Raw genomic sequence first — 17,994 nt, 5'->3', positions numbered from 1 at the left:
TAATGTCAAAGTGTTACATAATTGATACAGTAAGTGAGACCCTGTGTACAATGACCCACAAACTGTATCGACCCACAAACTGTATCCATAAGAGGCATAGACGTCTGGGTCACAGACATACAGAAACGTGAAAGAACTGAAAAAATCATGCCCACTGGACCAAAAGCTGTGGAGTATAAATATTACATTAAATCTAAAGGACACAACTACTCCCCAAACAGAAAACTGCCTGCAGTCAGACGATTGCTGAACAAATGATTGAAGTAGGCACAAGTCCAAACATTGCAACAAAGCAGATACGAAGACACCCAGAAATAGAACCAAGTCGTTCAGCAAGAGAGCACAAAAGTAAACCACCTGTATGTCTCTCATATATACACACACACTACACACACACACTGACAGTGTATATGTACCCACATTTTAGGAAGATGCATCTCTGCCCTCAAAAGCTGAAAGCCAATTAATGGCTAAAAACTGATGAGGAAGAAAAGACGAATATAAAAGATAAGCAGTGGAACTATTGGAAGGATCCGTCAGAGAATTAGGAAGAATTATTATTATTTATTATTATAGCGCCACTTATTCCATGGCGCTTTACATGTGAGGAGGGGTATACATAATACATACAAGTACAGTAATTTTAAACAATACAAGTCACGACTGGTACAGGATGAGAGAGGACCCTGCCCGCGAGGGCTTACAATCGACAAAGGAATGGGTGAGGATACAGTAGGTGAGGGTAGAGCTGGTCGTGCAGCGGATTGGTGGATCGGTGGTTAGTGCTGGTTGTAGGCTTGTCGGAAGAGGTAGGTCTTCAGGTTCTTTTTGAAGGTTTCCATGGTAGGCTAGAGTCTGATATGTTGTGGTAGAGAGTTCCAGAGTAGGGGGGAAGTGCGGGAGAAATCTTGCATGCGATTGTGGGAAGAGGAGATAAGAGGGGAGTACAGAAGGAGATCTTGTGAGGATCGGAGGTTTCGTGCAGGTAAGTACCGGGAGACGAGGTCACAGATGTATGGAGGACTCAGGTTGTGGATGGCTTTGTATGTCATGGTTAGGGTTTTTAACTGGAGTCTTTGGGTAATGGGAAGCCAGTGCAGGGATTGAAGAAGAGGGCAGAGGCTGGGGAATAGCAGGCGGACAGGTGGATTAGTTGGGCAGCAGAGTTTAGAATAGATTGGAGGGGTGCGAGAGTGTTAGAGGGGAGGCCACAGAGCAGGAGGTTGCAGTAGTCAAGGCGTGAGATGATGAGGGCATGGACTAGGGTTTTTGCAGATTCTTTGTTGAGGAATGTACGGATCCGTGAAATATCTTTGAGTTGAAGTCGGCAGGAAGCGGAAAGGGCTTGGATATGTGGTTTGAAAGAGAGATCAGTGTCAAGCATAACCCCGAGGCAGCGAGCTTGTGGGACTGGAGAGAGTGGGCAGCCGTTTACTTTAATGGATAGGTCCATTGGGGGGGTCACATGAGATGGGGAAAGATGATTAATTCTGTTTTGTCCATATTAAGTTTTAGAAATCTAGCAGAGAAGAAGGATGAAATAGACAGACATTGAGGGATTCTGTTTAGTAGGGAGGTGATATCTGGTCCAGATATGTAGATCTGTGTGTCATCAGCATAGAGGTGATACTGAAAGCCATGAGATTCTATGAGCTGTCCGAGGCCGAAGGTGTAAATGGAGAAGAGCAGGGGCCCTAGGACTGAACCTTGCGGGACTCCGACGGCTAGGGGGCGCGGTGAGGAGGTGGTGTGCGAGTGGGAGATGCTGAATGTCTGGTCTGTTAGGTACGCAATCCAAGATAGGGCCAAGTCTGTGATACCAAGAGTTGAGAGGGTCTGTAGTAATAGGGAATTGTTCACTGTGTCAAAGGCAGAGGACAGGTACAGGAGGAGGAGGACAGAGTACTGTTGCTTGGCTTTGGCAGCTAGTAGGTCATTGGTGACCTTAGTTAGGGCAGTTTCAGTGGAGTGGTGTGGCCAGAAGCCAGATTGTAATCGGTCAAGGAGGGAGCAAGAAGAGAGGTGGGAGGGACAGTTCAAGATGGGCGTGTTGTTCCAGTAGTTTTGAGACATAGGGGAGAAATTATATAGGGCGATAGCTAGATACAGAGGATGGGTCAAGAGAGGACTTTTTGAGGATAGGTGTGATTGAGGCATGTTTAAAGCTTGAGGGTAAAACACCAGTTGTTATTGATAGGTTGAAGAGGTGGGTTAGGGTTGGGATGAAGACTGTGGTGAGGTTTGGGATGAAGTGGGATGGGATCGGGTCAAGTGCACAAGTAGTGAGATGTGATCTTGAGAGTAGAATGGAGAGTCGATCTTCTGTAATGGTGGAGAAGTTGGTTTTGGAGGAGGAGGGCAGGGCAGTTAGGAGGAAGGGCACTGGGGGTTGTTGACCAAAACTGTCTCTGATGTTATCAATCTTCTCCTTGAAAAATGAGGCAAAGTCTTCAGCTGAGATGAGTGGGGAGGGAGGAGGTGCTGGGGGGTGGAGGAGAGAATTGAAGGTATTGAATATCTGTTTAGGGTTGTGAGACGGAGGATATGAGAGATGAGAAGTAGGTTTGTTTTGCTGCAGAGAATGTGGCCTTAAAAGTAGTGAGGGACTGTTTGAATGCAATGAAGTCCTCATTGGAGTGGGATCTTTTCCATCTCCGCTCAGCAGCCCTGGAATCCCACCTCAGTTCTTTGGTCAGACTGGTGTGCCAGGGCTGTCTGTTGATTTCGCGAGCTTTGGTATGTTTGAGAGGGGCAACTGATTCCAAAGCTACAGCTATTGTGGTGTTATATAGAGCGGCAGCGGCATCCGCATTGTGCAGGGAACTTATGTCTGTAAGATGGAGGAGGGATTCAGACAGTGAGTGTAGATCGAGGTTTTGAAGATTTCTGCAAGTTTTTGAAGTGGGGATTGTGGACCTGAGGAGGATAAGGAAGAAAATGTAAGTAGGTTGTGGTCAGAGAGAAGAAGAGGTGAGTTAGAGACCTTAGATAGGGAGCAGAGGCGGGTGAAGATGAGGTCTAATGTGTTGGCATCTTTATGAGTGGCTGCAGAAGACCACTGAGTGAGGCCAAAGGAGGAAGTGAGAGATAGAAGTTTAGTGGCAGCTGAGAGGGAAGTGTCGATGGGGATGTTGAAGTCGCCCAAGATGATAGTGGGGATAACAGTGGAAAGGAAATGAAGTAGCCAGGTGGGTAAGTGGTCAAAGAAGGTGGTGGCTGGCCCTGGAGGGCGGTATATGACAGCCAGTTGAAGGTTGTTGGGGGAGTAGATGCGCACAGAGTGCACCTCAAAGGAAGGGAGGGTAACAGAGGGTGGCAGTGGGATTGGAGTGAAGGAGCAGTTATCTGACAGGAGAAAACCAACTCCTCCACCATGCTTGCTACTGGGGCGAGGGGTGTGGTAAAGGTGGAATCCACCATACGATAATGCAGCAGGAGAGGCTGTGTCAGAGGGGGTGAGCCAGGTTTCGGTGATGGCGAGGAAGGAAAGTTTGTTAGTAATAAAAAGATCATGGATGAAGGAAAGTTTGTTGCAGACAGAGCGAGCTTTCCACAGAGCTCCTGTTAGTGGGACTGGGGAAGCTGGGGCTGGGCGAATGTGTATAAGGTTGGAGTGGTTACGGAAAGTTGTGATTGGGTGTGGATGGGAGGTAGAAATGACTGTGAGAATGTGGTGAGGAGGACAAGGATTTGGAGAGATATTTCTCCAGAAGTGAGGAGGAGCTGAGAGAATGATAGCAGGTGGGAGCAGGAGAGGGCATGAGGGGGCTGTCTGTGTTTGGAGACAGAGGATTGTATGTTGAGGAACAGATCTGAGGAAGAGGTGAGATGGATTGGAAGGATTGAAGAAGAAATAAACAGTTCCTTGCTTGGTGTAGGGATTAGTGGAGTTATCAGAAATTTAAGGATTATAGGGGTCAGAGTGGAAGCAAACAGAAACATTGTTTACAGTGACTCTTTCCAGTTACCTTCTGTTCCCTTCTGGTTCATTCTGGATTAATTCATATATTCATATCATTTCACACTTTTAAGATACACACTTATAGGATACACACTGCAGACTAAAGTCTTGGCAGACTTGTGCTATGCAACATATGTGCTACAAAGTGCATTCAGGTGTGAAGCTGAAAGGAGTGGTCTGTGCTCATCTTGGTCAGACAATTAAGAGTGGACCAGATGCATATGATCAAGCCAAAGTAAACAAGGTCATAAATAACACTGGGGTAAAGCAGGGGGTTAGTTGAGAGAAATACAGAGTGAGTACTAGGAGCAGAGGTAAGAAGTCTGTGTGGAAAGCTGGGTGACGTACTGAGTGAATACTAGGAGCAGAGGTAAGAAGTCTGTGTGGAAAGCTGGGTGACGTACCTGTAAGGAGAATAGATAGTCATGCTGGTTAGAGTGTGATGGTGGCAGATGAGAGGGCACAGTCTGTATGCATCATTCTGGATTAATTCATATATTCATATCATCTGACACTTTTAAGATACACATAGGATACGCACTGCAGACTGAATCAAATGACACAAAGGCAGGTGAAACAACTGAGACTCTATAGATAAAGATAGCAAGACGCATGAAGAAGAGATGTGTCCAGAGACAGAAAGTGTTAGTTACTTGTCCAAAAGAAAGAAGGAAATAGACATGAAGATCATGGAAAAGAATATTCTGAAGGTGAAGATCGGTGAATTTGGACAAGCCAGCACAGATATTTTTACAAAGTTACCGACTACACAAAGAGACATCTTTGAAGATGCTGGGCCTAATGGACCAAGCTGTTGAGAACGGGTGGTGGAGTATACAGCAGCTGCAGGCTTATGCAGTGAGACACTATGTTTACCAGACATCAGATGGCACTGTGTTCAGTTCTACATTGTGTAGCTTCTCTGTTACCGCTTGTAATCCTCCATGATGGGGGTGATGCACATAACTGTTGATGTATGTTCCAAGGAAAACCAATCATTCTTCCATATTGAGTGCAGAATGATTGCACTGAAATCTGCAACACATTATCAATGACTGTCTATAGGCTTGCTGTTTCCAAAAGACTCCCATCAGAACTGATCCTCGATCATAAGATTGATAAAGGTTTTGCTTTTTTCATTTTAGATCCTTTGGACACCGGTCAGATCGTTCATGAATTATCAGGTGTGGAGCTGTTCCTGGACACTGTGACGTTGCACAACTTCTCATCGGCCCGCCTGCACTGGATGGTGAGAGAAGTCAACGTGTTCTCATTTCTCCCGCAGGATTTTGGCGTCTGCTAATATAAAGACCTAGTCGCCTTCACATTAGATGGATACTGTCAGGAAATTTCCTGTAGTCAGTAAAATACAACTGACTGATGGTAGTGAGAACGGTGACAAGACTACATGAGGAAAGACCACCATTCATTCATTCTTAGCGGAGGGGTTTAAATTACATTTTATTCTTTTAATAAAGGGGATATGATATATAGTAAATATCTACTTGACGTGGGGTCCACTATGTGATCCCCATAACAGAGATCAAAGGATCCTAATCTGGCAAAAACCTCAATGGCTGTAGGTTAAAACTTCAAAAATATATAGCCATCTTTAAAACTGGCACAGTCCAGCAGTCACTGTGGCCATAACCCGGCCACTAGGTGCACAACCAAATAATGCATTGCTCTATGTTCCAGGCATCTTCATCATCCCAGTATATAGAAGGGTACATCGTCTTCTACCGCACCCACACTGCATCAGATGCGGTCTGGGAGAAGTGGGGTGTTGTCCCTGTTAATGAGAACACTGCTATCATCCCCGAACTGCGCAGAGGACAGAAGTTTGAGTTCAAAGTCCGACCATACGGATGGACGGTATATGGTGCGGACAGTAACATCCGACACATCCTGATCCCCGAGGACGGTAAGATACAAGATGGCTAAAGTGTGTGAGATCCTCCGATAGAGCAGGAAAGATGCAGCATTTCTTCTATAATGTCTGGTGATCAGCACATTTCTCTCCTGAATAACTCTGCGCTTCATTGGAGCCAATCTTTATGATTTTATTAATTGTTTTTTCAAATTGCTGTGACAAAGGAGATCAGCACTTATGTCATCATGTCATGGTGACCGCACATACACAAAGAGTTCAGTAGGTGGCGACAAACATCTGAGAAATAATAAAAACGCAACAACCAGTCAAAACAAAATCGTAAAACAACCCCTCCTCCTGAGTAATTGTCCTGTCCTCCAATTGTCAGTGTCATTATCCGTACCCAAAGTATTAACATCATTAACCTGCACCCCGAGTGTCGGCGTCTTTATCCTCCCCTTCCCCCCGAGTGTTTTCCTCATTATTTTGTCCCCACAAAAAAGAAAAAAATGACCAGCATGTTCATATTGTGTGAACAGGTGCAAGCTGCAATCACTGCACAACATACATATATGTGCTGAATAGTTTTTTTTTTTTTATTACATTTTACTGTTGCAGGTTGTGACTGCCTCCTTTCTGACTCTACATTCCTCCCATCAGCCCAAGGGTGTTTTTAATTAGTGCTGGTTCATACCTGCCCATTTAAATTGTTGGCTTATAGCTCGGGAGAGGCATGTTTAATAAGTAGTAGGATAGGTTGCCATCAGAGAAGGGTCACCTTGCCGTGGTTGATGGACATACATGATTTGGCCAATTTATGTGCTAAGAACCTTCATTTTTGTAAGTACATTCTACATTCTATGATACAGATCTGGAGTGATCTGTATCATTGCAAGGAACTGCTCACTTTTCCTTTCATGTGTTGCCACTTTTTGTAATTAATTGCAAGCTTTGTGATTGGTTTGTAACCTGTATATATCTTTCTATGCATATTGTTTTTATTTACCTATGACTAAGGGTGCCTTTGTGCACCGGAAACGCGTCAGGTGTTTTTTGCATTTTAATATGGCATATTAGCCTAATAAAGTTTTTTTTTCATTTATGCCGGTGTGCTGAACGAACTTTCTTCTTCTTGTGGACATCTGCTGTGCTCACCAGCGTATTCATGCACCCACCCGTGGATCAATGAACTCAGCCCAAAGTGGTTTTCATTTGGATGCGATGCAAGCTCCCAGTCCTCCCTCTCCTACATTCTATTTAGCAACAATGCAGTTTAGATATCATGTATTCAATGTTTGTATATATCTCGACCCTCACAGAGGCTGCTGTGTTCTGTTTCTGAATTATTTGGTCTCCCGTCATTACCCTGTACAATGAGCATCAGCGTCATTATCCCGTGCTGAGAGTGAAGGCATCTTAATCCAGTACCCCGAGCATCAGTGTCATTATCCTGTACCCCGAGTGTCAGTGTCATTATCCAGTACCCAGAGTGTCAGCACATTTATCCTGTATCCCAAGTGTTGGCATCATCATCGAGTACCCCAAGTGTCGACATCACTACTCCATACGCTGAGTGTCGGTGTCACTTCCCTGTACCCTGAGTGAATCCGCCCCCATGTTCCAGCTGAAATGTGCTATAAGGTAAGACTTTCAGCGTTCTCATTGGTTGCCCGAGGAGACGATCATCCCTCTCTTCCCTGGCCTCTATTTCACTGTGGAAATCAATTCAGCAGAAAATTAATTAGAGCTTATGAGACGGAGAATGAGAATATTGCAACCGCCTGGAACACACAGATCATGTCACCACCCCATACAGGAGGACTCCATCACCCTCACCAGTACCACAATGTGGGAGAAACAATGTTTATTTTATGCTTTAATTCTCACTGCTGAGAGTTTGTTACAGTTATGTCCAGTCTAGTTTGTCATCTTTGACGCTCCTTCCTGTGCTGATTCATTGTTACAATGTATCAGTGCAGGTAACATGTATCAGCCTGGAGCCTAGATTGTGTGCCTCATGAAAAATTGTCTAGATTGGATATAATTGTGGCAAACCCTTAGCTGTAAAAAGTATTTTACATGAACTCTGAGGTTGTGACTATGAAGCTGAGGTTTTTTGACTCCAGTATTATCTCTTCTATTCAGTAGTTCCTGGACCTGCTCCACAGGAGGTGAACATCACATTGATTGGTGGTGGTAACGGATCCATCATTGTGGGCTGGGAACCTCCCCTGCTGGATCGGCACAGCGAACACATCAAGGCTTACAAGGTAAATCCAGGGGTTCAGCGGGACCGGACACTCGAGGCCGTCCTCATCTATTACACAGTTATACATGTCCTGCTGCTTTCAGCCCTGTCAGTTCCTAGGAAAGCTGGGTGAGAACCTTTTTGGGAGCTGTGATGGTCATCTTATTAGTTGTTACCCAACTTTCCTAGAAGCAGATTAACCACCAAAGACAGAGCTGAGGAGGGTTTCAATTGCTGCACCATATACTGGGATATTCCTTTACCTTAGTGAATGCAGAGGAGAAATCTTTCACTGTCGTTCATTTTGGGATTATCTCGTCTTTGGTGCCAGCGTTTTTTAGAGTCCCGTGTCATCGTTACATCTCACACCTGGCGGCTGCTCCTGCAGGATTACCCCGATTTATGTTTGTATTTCGAATTTATGACAATTACAAATCTGATGTATCTGGGGCAGGCGGCAGTGGCAGGCGTCAATCACAGGTGAATCTTTATTAATTACATTGTCATTTTCACTTCACATTAGCATACACTTCTCTGGAAGCACGAAGGGATGGAGGAGCGGGGAATCGCTCTCAGCAGGGTGTGATTAGTTTCACCGCAGGGAAACGTCGCCGGCGGCAGCGCAACATCTCAGATTTCTACACAGTAAATGACACGTCCACTTTATCAAACAATGAGAGCGGCTGTCAGACACCTAAGAAGATACCTGAGCTGTGTAATACACTGATTAAGATCTGTGCTTACCATCAATGAATAGAAATATGCATTGGTTACATTCAGAGGGCACAGAGGGCACAACCCTGTTCAGTCTTAGCCCTTTTTTTAGGAGGGTTATATCGTCACCACATAATGTAGGACGTTCTGAGACATTGTGCCTGCTCCAAGTTAAATAGTAAAATACAAATATGTGCACTGAAGAGCCACTTTAATACATTAGTAATCAAAGCAGATCTCTCCTTATTACTTCATAACATCATCTTATATAGGTTATTAGTATTCATGCATTGCATAATGGTATAATATAATTGGCTCATCTTATCTCTAATATGCGCTGACATTATCATACATACATCTCAGTGGCTAAGTAAACACTGTTGACCCCCAGCTTTTGGTCTAGGTGTCATACTACCCCCCATAAGTTTCATTTCTCCAACCTTGCTATGTTTTCTCTAAGTCCGTTAGGCCTGTTTCACACTTACGTTTTTTCTGTCAGCTGCAATCCGTGAAAAAGGCAGAGAACGGATCCGTGTCCGCTGAGACACAAACGGGTGCCACCGGACCGTTGTTTTGACAGATCCGCCGAAGTCTGCATTTTAAAGGAACCGCATCCTGAGAGAGAGAGAGAGTTTCGCCGATCCCGGAATGGCATGTCATGGTTAAAGTGTCTCCCGGAGTAAAGCTTGCATGCGCAATTCAAATTAGCGGACCGTCAAACAAAAAAAAAGTTGCAGAGTCCGTCTCATCCGCCCGGGAGACGAAAACATTTTGACGGATCCGTCAAAAAACTGGTAGGATGGACGACCGTCAGTCAAGATCCGCCGCTAATGTAAGTCTATGGGGGAAAGAACGGATCCGCCCCTTTTTGGCTGATCCGTTTTTTCAAAACTTGGCGGATTTTGACTGACGTCGAAAAACGGAAGTGTGAAACAGGCCTTAGAAAAAGACCTTCTGGCTCAAACTCCATCTTGGAAAGCAGGAGAGAATATGTGTAGAATAGCCACAATATAGTCAGGATAGATAAATATAATTCCTGCTCTCACAATTCCCTTCTGTTATGGTAGTGGGTGGCTGTTCCAGCTGAAGTGTATGTCAACAGACTCCCTCAGATACATTCTCCTCCCCTAATAGAAGAAGCTGGTCTTCCTACACCACTTTACCGGATTCTCCAGATCCATCGTATGGACACAAAAGCAAGGAAACTATATGGGTGTCATATTCATGTGCTGGTCAGAGTTGGCATCCAACAGTTTGTCATAGTAGATATTATTTTTCCAGTCCACATTTTAACTTACTGTAATGATGAGGATTAGCGATTCTAATCTCGCAACTACTTGATCGCTTGCTTGGAATTCGTCTGATACTCCTCTTGGGACTCCAATTGTGTCGATGTACACGTCCGGGTCGAAAAGAGTAGTAATACTGGTGCCTCTGGTTTTCCGTTGCGTATTCGTGGTGCTTGTCTGGAGTTGGAGTCACAATCTTGAGTGGTATCAGGAATTTAATGATAGCACATGTACCCTGCCATCCCACGTGCAATACTGGATAAAAGTCACCATTTCCTCACATCCATCACTAGCTGCTGTCTGATTCACGAAGGCGTGACCTGGTATCAAGTCAGTGGTGGTGCTGGGACTGCAGGACGAGAAACCTGTGCTTTATGTTAATAGTACCTGTTAAACTCTGGAAACAACTGTAATTCCCAGGATAGGGGCTAACTCCATTGGTCTTTATGTTTTTAGGATTTATAAGGGGATACAACTGTCAGAGCAGATTACACTCTGAAATATTTCTCCTTCTGCAGCAGAAAATAGCTGAATTAAGCAAGAGAAAACAATGGGTTTTGTTTGGTTGCTTATAGGGAAGGACACGAGGAATGAGTCGTTGGAAGTATAAGGTTGTGGGGTCTCATTTAGAATAGGTCGGTCTCGGATATCCTTAAGATAAGAGTCCTAATCGGTCAGTGTCCCCCGGAATATTTATGCCCATCGCACATAGTCCAGCTTCCCTAACAGAGGGGTTCTCTTTCATCAAGTTTAAGGGATGACAGTTGTCAAACTTACAAGTTAGACAGGACCCTACTGTATAACATAAGGACACATATTCTGATTGTAACAGAGTTATTCTATTAAAGAGGCGTCTACCCTTACTATCTGTCTTCTCTCAGGCTACAGAAGGGTTGTAGGCCCAGTCTTCCCCAGTGTTCCACCTCACCATACTCCAGGACTAACAATCAGACCCATAGCCAGTTTTGGAAAGATATATACCTTTGGGTGAGTCTGTAGGTGTCCCCATGCTACCACTCCACCCTAGGGCAGGAGACATGTCACACAGGTCAAATTTATACTTACAGGGTCTAAGGTATTAAATTAGAAAGTCGTAACAGTCTCCTCATTTTTCAAAGCAAAAAGGATAAGGCGCAGGGTATGTGTCCACATCATTCGGTATCTTTCTAGCGCTCAGCTGTCTTCCTGCCATGTGAGGCATAGATCCAGTTGGGCTTTCTTTCGAGCTTTACGGCCGTCTCCATTGTCAGCAGAACTTGGAAGGGTCCATCAAATAGAGGCTAAAGGGCTCTCCTGACGTGTCTTTTACCACCCCCCAGTCTTTAGGCTCCCTCCCATAGAATCTGGATCTGGAAGAGAGTAGTAAACTCGAGAGTATATGTCAGACAAGCATTTTGGCAGTGCAATAACATAAGAAGACAGCCTATCATGTTGCATCTGGAGCTGTTGTTGAAAATGCAACTCTAGCCTAGGGGCTGACCCAAATAACACCTTATATGGGCTGAGGCCTGTCTTTTATTGTGAGAATGCCTGATTGAGAAGAGTGCAAGGGGCAAGCATTCTGTCAATGGTCTGTCCTTTTCAGCCATGGTTTTCTGGATTTTCAGTTTCAGGGTCCCATTCAATCTCTCTACTCTTCTGCTTCTTTGTGGATGGTAATCGACTCCCAGGTCAGGCATTTTTTCCTGCATTACTTGTCCGGTAAAAACGGGTGCTGCTGTAATTCGCTATGGTCTCAGACACTCTGTATCTGCAGACTACTTCTGAGATTAGTCTCTTCGCAGTACCCTTGGCAGTGGCTTTATACACAGGGGATACACTTCTGTCCATCCTGAGAAGAGGCCGACACACACAAGTACATCCTTGAAAAGCTGAATGTAGTCTTTCTGAAGTCGCTAGAACAGGTACAGGGGCCTTGATGTGTGTCTCATAGGCGTCTTGGTGATACGTCCCACGTTGTTGAGCTCACAGGTCAGACAGGCTTGAACGTGTTTAGCGGTAGTGACACTGACCCCAAGAGCATACCAATGGCGGTGCACGAGGTCTGTCATGGCAGTCTTTGATTGGTAGGTATTGTCATGGCTGGCTTAAGCCATCATGGAATACAGAACTCGTGGAAGGCAAACTTTGCCACCCACGTGCTCCTGGTGATGGCACAGCTCCTTTCTCTTGCTATCTGTTGAATTTTTTCAACACCAGCTTGTTGTTGTAGCTTCTGGAGAAGGTCGTAGGTCAAAGGTGAGTCTGCGATGGAGGCCACTTATGCAGTTGCCACCCCGGCAGAGTTGTATCTTGGTTGGGAAGCTGCAGATTTTTCAGTCTGGTCAGCCAGGTGGTTACCTTTAGCTGTAGTGGAGTCATCCTTTAAATGTCCTTTGACTTTAATAATGGCAACTTTCTCGGGTAGAATTAGGTCCTCCATCAGGTGTTGGAAGGATTGATCATTCTTGATAGGCTTACTTGCCACTGCGAAGAAAGCTTAAGCTTTCCATATAGGTTCATAGTCGTGAAACCATAGCAGCTATCTGCTATGTATGGTGGCAGTTTAGTCTTTAGCATGTCTGCAAGCTTCTTCTAGGTCACGGTGTTCAACTTCCTGGATGGACATGTGTGAAGGCAGCGGTTCTGCTTTTATGGTTTCATGGATGGAAGCAACAGCATATCCCGTGTAGAACTAGTCATCCATGCCATACTGCAATCCATTCACAAAGAGCTCAAGGTCTGGATTATCAAGTGGGACATTGGTAACATGACTGAACCCCCCCTTCCCGTGGGACATTATTTGTATACAGTCATGTTCCTGTTGTGGCTCAACTAGCAGGTCACCCAAGTTATCACTACCACCCCCCCCTCCACCACCCAGAGGCAACACGGTGGCTGGATTCAGAATAGTGCAACGGTGAATACTGATGTTATCAGGCATGAGGAAGGCATATCAAATTCTGAGATGTCAAGCAGTACATGAGAAAGAATGGCCATAACATCAAGAGAAATATAAACCGTGAAGGAGAAAGAACAATTACAGCTGCACAGCATTCATGACTTGGTGAGACCCTGACTCCCCCATTGGAGAAGGTCGGAGGAGGGGGGTTATCATGCTGTGGTCTAGCAGACAAACTACTTGGTACTCCAGGTGGACACTATTAGTGGCTCTCTAATCACAGGCTTTAAACCTTCAACAAAGGCACAGGACAGTAAACAGGTGTGGACCTCGGACATTCTCTCGTATCCTAAGGTTCCCGTTACATTTAGCGATGCACCAGCGATCCTGACAATGATACGATCTGGTCAGGATCGCTGGTGCATCACTAAATGGTCACTAGTGAGCTGCCAAACAGGCAAATCTCACCAGTGACACAGCAGCGATAAGCGACCCGTCGGCGGTCGCTTTTACCTGTTATACCGCAGCGATGATGACGCCTTCCGCCTGCGTCCATGCGTCGCTAGTCGCCAATGATGAAAAAATGGCCCAGGCCGTTCCAGCGTGACCAGCGATATCCAACGGGGGGGGGGGGGGGGGCGGTCGCAGGTAAAGTCACACAAAGCGAGATCGCTAGCGATATCGCTGTTGCGTCACAAAATCGGTGACGCTTTAGCGATATCGCTGTTCTGTCCCCACATGAGGCGAATGGTGGTGTAGTTGAGTGGGGCTGGGAGAGATTCCTACCTTCCGTTTCCTCGATGCAGAGCAGACAGGACCATTGTTGCTGTTTTGCTGTTCATGCATCCGGAGAGATGATACACACCAGATATTGTGAAGTCCAGACTTGTTTATTGGAAATCTGGACATACAGCGTATGATTGGTAATGCAGTACTTCTCCAGAAATGCAGGTGTAACGACCTAGGTGGTACAACAATGTGTGTGCAGCAAGGTGTGCAGCAAGTTTAGCAAATTGTGTGTGGTCAAAAAACTGATGTCTTCCACAGTCTGGTAAGCGTGTCTCTCCCGGGTGAAAAGGAAACTAGTAATGGCCATCGGCAGGAAGAGAAGGAGTCACCTGACCTGGAAGTGGGAGGCATGTACTAGAATTAATTAGCTGCCGTCTGCTATACAGAAAAGAACAGCAGGTGGCAGCAGACCAAATGCAAAACTGAACACAAAGAATGGTAACATAACACAATCTATATAAGTATACAATCATAACCTTAGATGGAACATCACACTCCCGTCTGAAAATTCCGAAAGGGATTTCACTATATTAATGTTTTTTGTTTAAGTAAAGTTCAATAACCTAGAAAGGAAACACAAATATGCATGCAATAATAACAACTTCAAAACGAGGTAGATGACAGTTCCTGAGACAATCCAATGGTACCCACCTTCGGATCGAAGAAGCCGCACAAACTGTCTCCGACCCAACGGTAATCCAATGGACGAAGTAGTAGGGCAGTGTTCTGTTCGTGGTTCATCCTACCGGAATATTCTCAAATGGTAGTGATTTATGGCAAACGTGCCAACCGTGACAGTCTTTGTCTCCACGTGAGCTGAGATTAGATCTCGCAATGTGGACTAACCTTGCTACAGTCTTAAGAAGTTTCATCCCATTGGAGAAGTATTTGAAGCGCTGGCAACCGAGGCTGGAGGTTGGTTTAGTGTTCGTCGCCAAAGCACTGACCTCGGAGCGGACTTCTGGATCGCCATCCGGATCCTGGATGCTGAAGACTTCCTGGACACATTCACTTCCCTTCTGTTCTGACAAACTTAGGACCTGAAAGCAAAGAAGAGTTAGCAAAGGACCTTATATACATAGGTCTAGTGGCATGGTCAGCTGGGTTAAGTTCAGATGGGATATAGTGCCATTGTTCAGGCTTGGAAGACCTCCTTATTCTCTCGATGCGGTTACTGACGTACACGTAGAAGCGCCTTGTTTGGTTGTAGATGTAACCTAAGACAACCTTACTGTCACTGTAGTATTGCACGTCCTCTATGTTGGTGTCCATGTTGTGCTGTATAAAGTCTCCGAGTTCTACTGCAAACACGGTTGCACAGAGTTCCAGCCTGGGAATAGTGTGATCGGGCTTGGGAGCCAACTTAGCCTTGCTGAAAACGAACCCAACGTGACCTTGATTGTCGGGACCCGTCACCTTCAAGTAGGCGACAGCTGCAATGGCTTCTGTGGATGCGTCTGAGAACACATGGAGTTCCTTCCTAGTGCTAGCAGCAAGTGAGGTTCTGGCGTAGCATCTCGATATGTGGATCTCATCCAAGGCACACAAAGACTGCTTCCAGGTTTCCCATTTTGGTTTCTTCTCAGGAGGGAGTGGGGCATCCCAGTCCTTGATGGTTTCGGAAAGCTGTCTCAGAAGGGATTTACCTTGTATGGTAATTGGTGCTACGAACCCCAGTGGGTCGTATAAGCTATTCACCACTGACAGGACACCACGTTTAGTGAATAGTTTGTCTGCACAGTTTATTTGGAAACTGAAGGTGTCGATTGACAGGTTCCACCTCAAGCCTAAGCTTCTCTGCACAGGCGGACAGTCTGGTCCCAGGTCTATGTCCTTGAATCCTGGTGCGTGGTCACTTCAATCAAAGGCTCTCATGACAGCCGTGCTGTTTGAAGCAATTTTGTGCAATCTAAGCTTAGCTTGGTACAGCATACCTTGGGTCCTCTTGAGTAGATCGATAGCCGCTTCTTCTGTGGGTAGAGATTTTAGTCCATCATCTACATAGAAGTTTTTCTCTACAAAATCTCTGGCGTCTGTTCCATATTCGGACTCTCCTTCTTGTGCGGTTCTCCGCAGGCCATAAGTTGCCACTGCGGGGGAAGGGCTGTTCCCGAATATGTGCACTCTCATGCGATACTCGACCATCTTTTTGCTGGGGTCATTGTCCTTGTACCACAGGAACCTGAGGAAATTCCTATGGTCCTCTCTGACTATGCAACAGTGGAACATCTGTTCAATGTCGGCGGTGATGGCAATGGGCTCTTTCCGGAACCTCATCAACACTCCTACTAGGTTGTTTGTAAGGTTAGGACCCGTGAGGAGGACATCGCTTGAATCAAAGACAACTCTAATTTGCTTAGGTTTCCGTGGATGATATACTCCGAATGAGGGTAGGTACCAGCACTCCTCGTTTTCCTTTAAGGGAGGCGCTGGCTCCGCATGGTTATTCTGGAATATCTTGCTCATAAATGTGACAATGTGTTCTTTCCTCTCTGGTTTGTTGCTAAGTGTGCGCTGGAGAGAGTTGAATCTGGACAAGGCTTGTTCACGATTGTTCGGGAGTCTTACCCTGGTAGCTCGGAAGGGTAGGGGAAAAACCCAGTGATTGGTCTCGTCCTTAAAGAACTCATTGTGCATTATCCTGACAAATTCCTTGTCTTCCGTTGACGGGGCTACATTGTTGTCATCCTTAGTTGTATGAAACACCGATCTTCCCAAGTCATCTGCATAGGGAGAAGGAATGACATCAGGCAGCTGTACGGGATCTGGAGGCTTCTCTTTCACCTCGTAGTGATGAGGGCATGGTTTGCAGAAAGTAGCTCGTCCGTCTCTGCGTACATAGGTCTTAAAGGAATCGACTCTTGTTCGGTCCAAGCACACATTTCCTATGATTACCCACCCCAAGTCGAGTCTCTGTGCATAGGGGGCATAGTCGGGACCATTGCACTGTTGGCGTACCTTATGTATACTTAAATTGTCTCTGCCGAGCAGAAGTAGGATTTCAGCATCTGGGTCCATAGGTGGGATAACACTGACTAGGTGTGGTTGGTGGAACGCAGCTTCTGGGGTAGGAATCTCATCCCTTTGGTCGGGTATTTGATCGCATTCGATTAGCGTAGGTAAGGGTATTTCTACGCCTCCGTTGACAGGAGAAGCAATGAAACCTTGTGCCCTCCTGCCGCTAGTCTCTATGCGGCCTGAGCAAGTGTTCAGAGTATATGGCGTTGCTGGTCCCTTGATTGCTCTGATTGTCAATGATGGCATACATTTTTACTCCCTTCTCTGATTGCCCTTCTGGATAAACTCTGATTAGGCATATCCTGGCACAGCATTTATCACTTTGGCTCTCCCAATATACTTCTGAGCATGAGCAGGAGACAGCCGTGGTAGAATTGGCGTTATTGTTATGGACGGCGGAACGCACCAAATATAAGTAATAGGAGGTGCGTTCGCCGCCCGGGGTCCACCGTGCGGTAGGTGACAAGACTGCTGCTGGACAATGGCAGACTAGCTAGGAGGCGGAGCACTACACTCGGGTTAGCGTCACCCGAGGTGCTAGGCGCGGCTCTGTTACAGGCACAGAGACACCCTAGAGGAAATAAGGCGTAAGCGCCGGACCTGTTAACCTCACAGGCGGCCGGCATGTGGCGTCGCAGCCGCGAACGCCAAGAGATGCTGCTGACTGCAGCGCGGCGTAAACTGAGGCCGCTTAACGTCAGTGCCGGAGAAGCGGTCACCGACAGACGCTAGTGTATGGTATGGTAGCTCAGTGGCGCATAGCTAGCCACTACCTGGCGCTGGCTAAACCAACACTCTGTCACCATTCGTAATATCCGAGGGTAGGGGTTTCAAATTTTCAAATAAGTCAGTCACCAGATACATGCATCCATAACCATTCACACATAGCATAATAAGTCTACACTAGCACATGGCCGAGCCGCCATGCGGGCTTTTTATAGCCATGCGCTTCCGGGACCTTCCAATACTCTGGGAAGGACCAATCAGATCCGACACAGGACCTGAGCATGTGACCTCTGCTCTTCACTGAGAGGTCATCTTGCGGGCATGCCCAGCAGCACGGCGAGAGGACTTAGCCTCTGGAGCGGTTCCCTGCACAGCAGTTTGCGCTACCATTGCTGCACCAGAGGTGGCAGCAACATCCAGGCTCACAGAGCGAGTCTGAGCAGGATGCCTGGATCGCTGGGATTGCTGAGCAGGTCCCTGAGCGGTCGGAGGGGA

At 46.2% G+C, this 17,994-nt stretch overlaps 1 protein-coding gene across 8 annotated transcripts in view; it reads left to right on the top strand.

The window, feature by feature from the left end:
- ROBO4 (roundabout guidance receptor 4) overlaps positions 1 to 17,994 on the top strand; it is a 174,520-nt gene that overhangs the window by 82,485 nt on the left and 74,041 nt on the right. For 5 of the 8 annotated variants that reach the window (XM_073584888.1, XM_073584883.1, XM_073584891.1 and 2 more), the window contains 3 exons: positions 5,107 to 5,210; positions 5,660 to 5,885; positions 7,980 to 8,104. In XM_073584888.1, coding sequence (XP_073440989.1) covers positions 5,107 to 5,210; positions 5,660 to 5,885; positions 7,980 to 8,104 — 455 coding nt within the window. The remainder of the gene's footprint in view (positions 1 to 5,106; positions 5,211 to 5,659; positions 5,886 to 7,979; positions 8,105 to 17,994) is intronic. The other 3 variants (XM_073584886.1, XM_073584887.1, XM_073584890.1) reach the window with 1 other exon arrangement.

This window comes from Dendrobates tinctorius, unplaced genomic scaffold (genome assembly GCF_039654945.1).
Source record: "Dendrobates tinctorius isolate UK_male_01 unplaced genomic scaffold, ASM3965494v1 ptg000086l, whole genome shotgun sequence".
Taxonomy (NCBI): domain Eukaryota; kingdom Metazoa; phylum Chordata; class Amphibia; order Anura; family Dendrobatidae; genus Dendrobates; species Dendrobates tinctorius.
The sequence above is the reverse complement of the archived record's forward strand: the minus strand, read 5'-3'. Positions and strand labels throughout refer to the sequence as shown.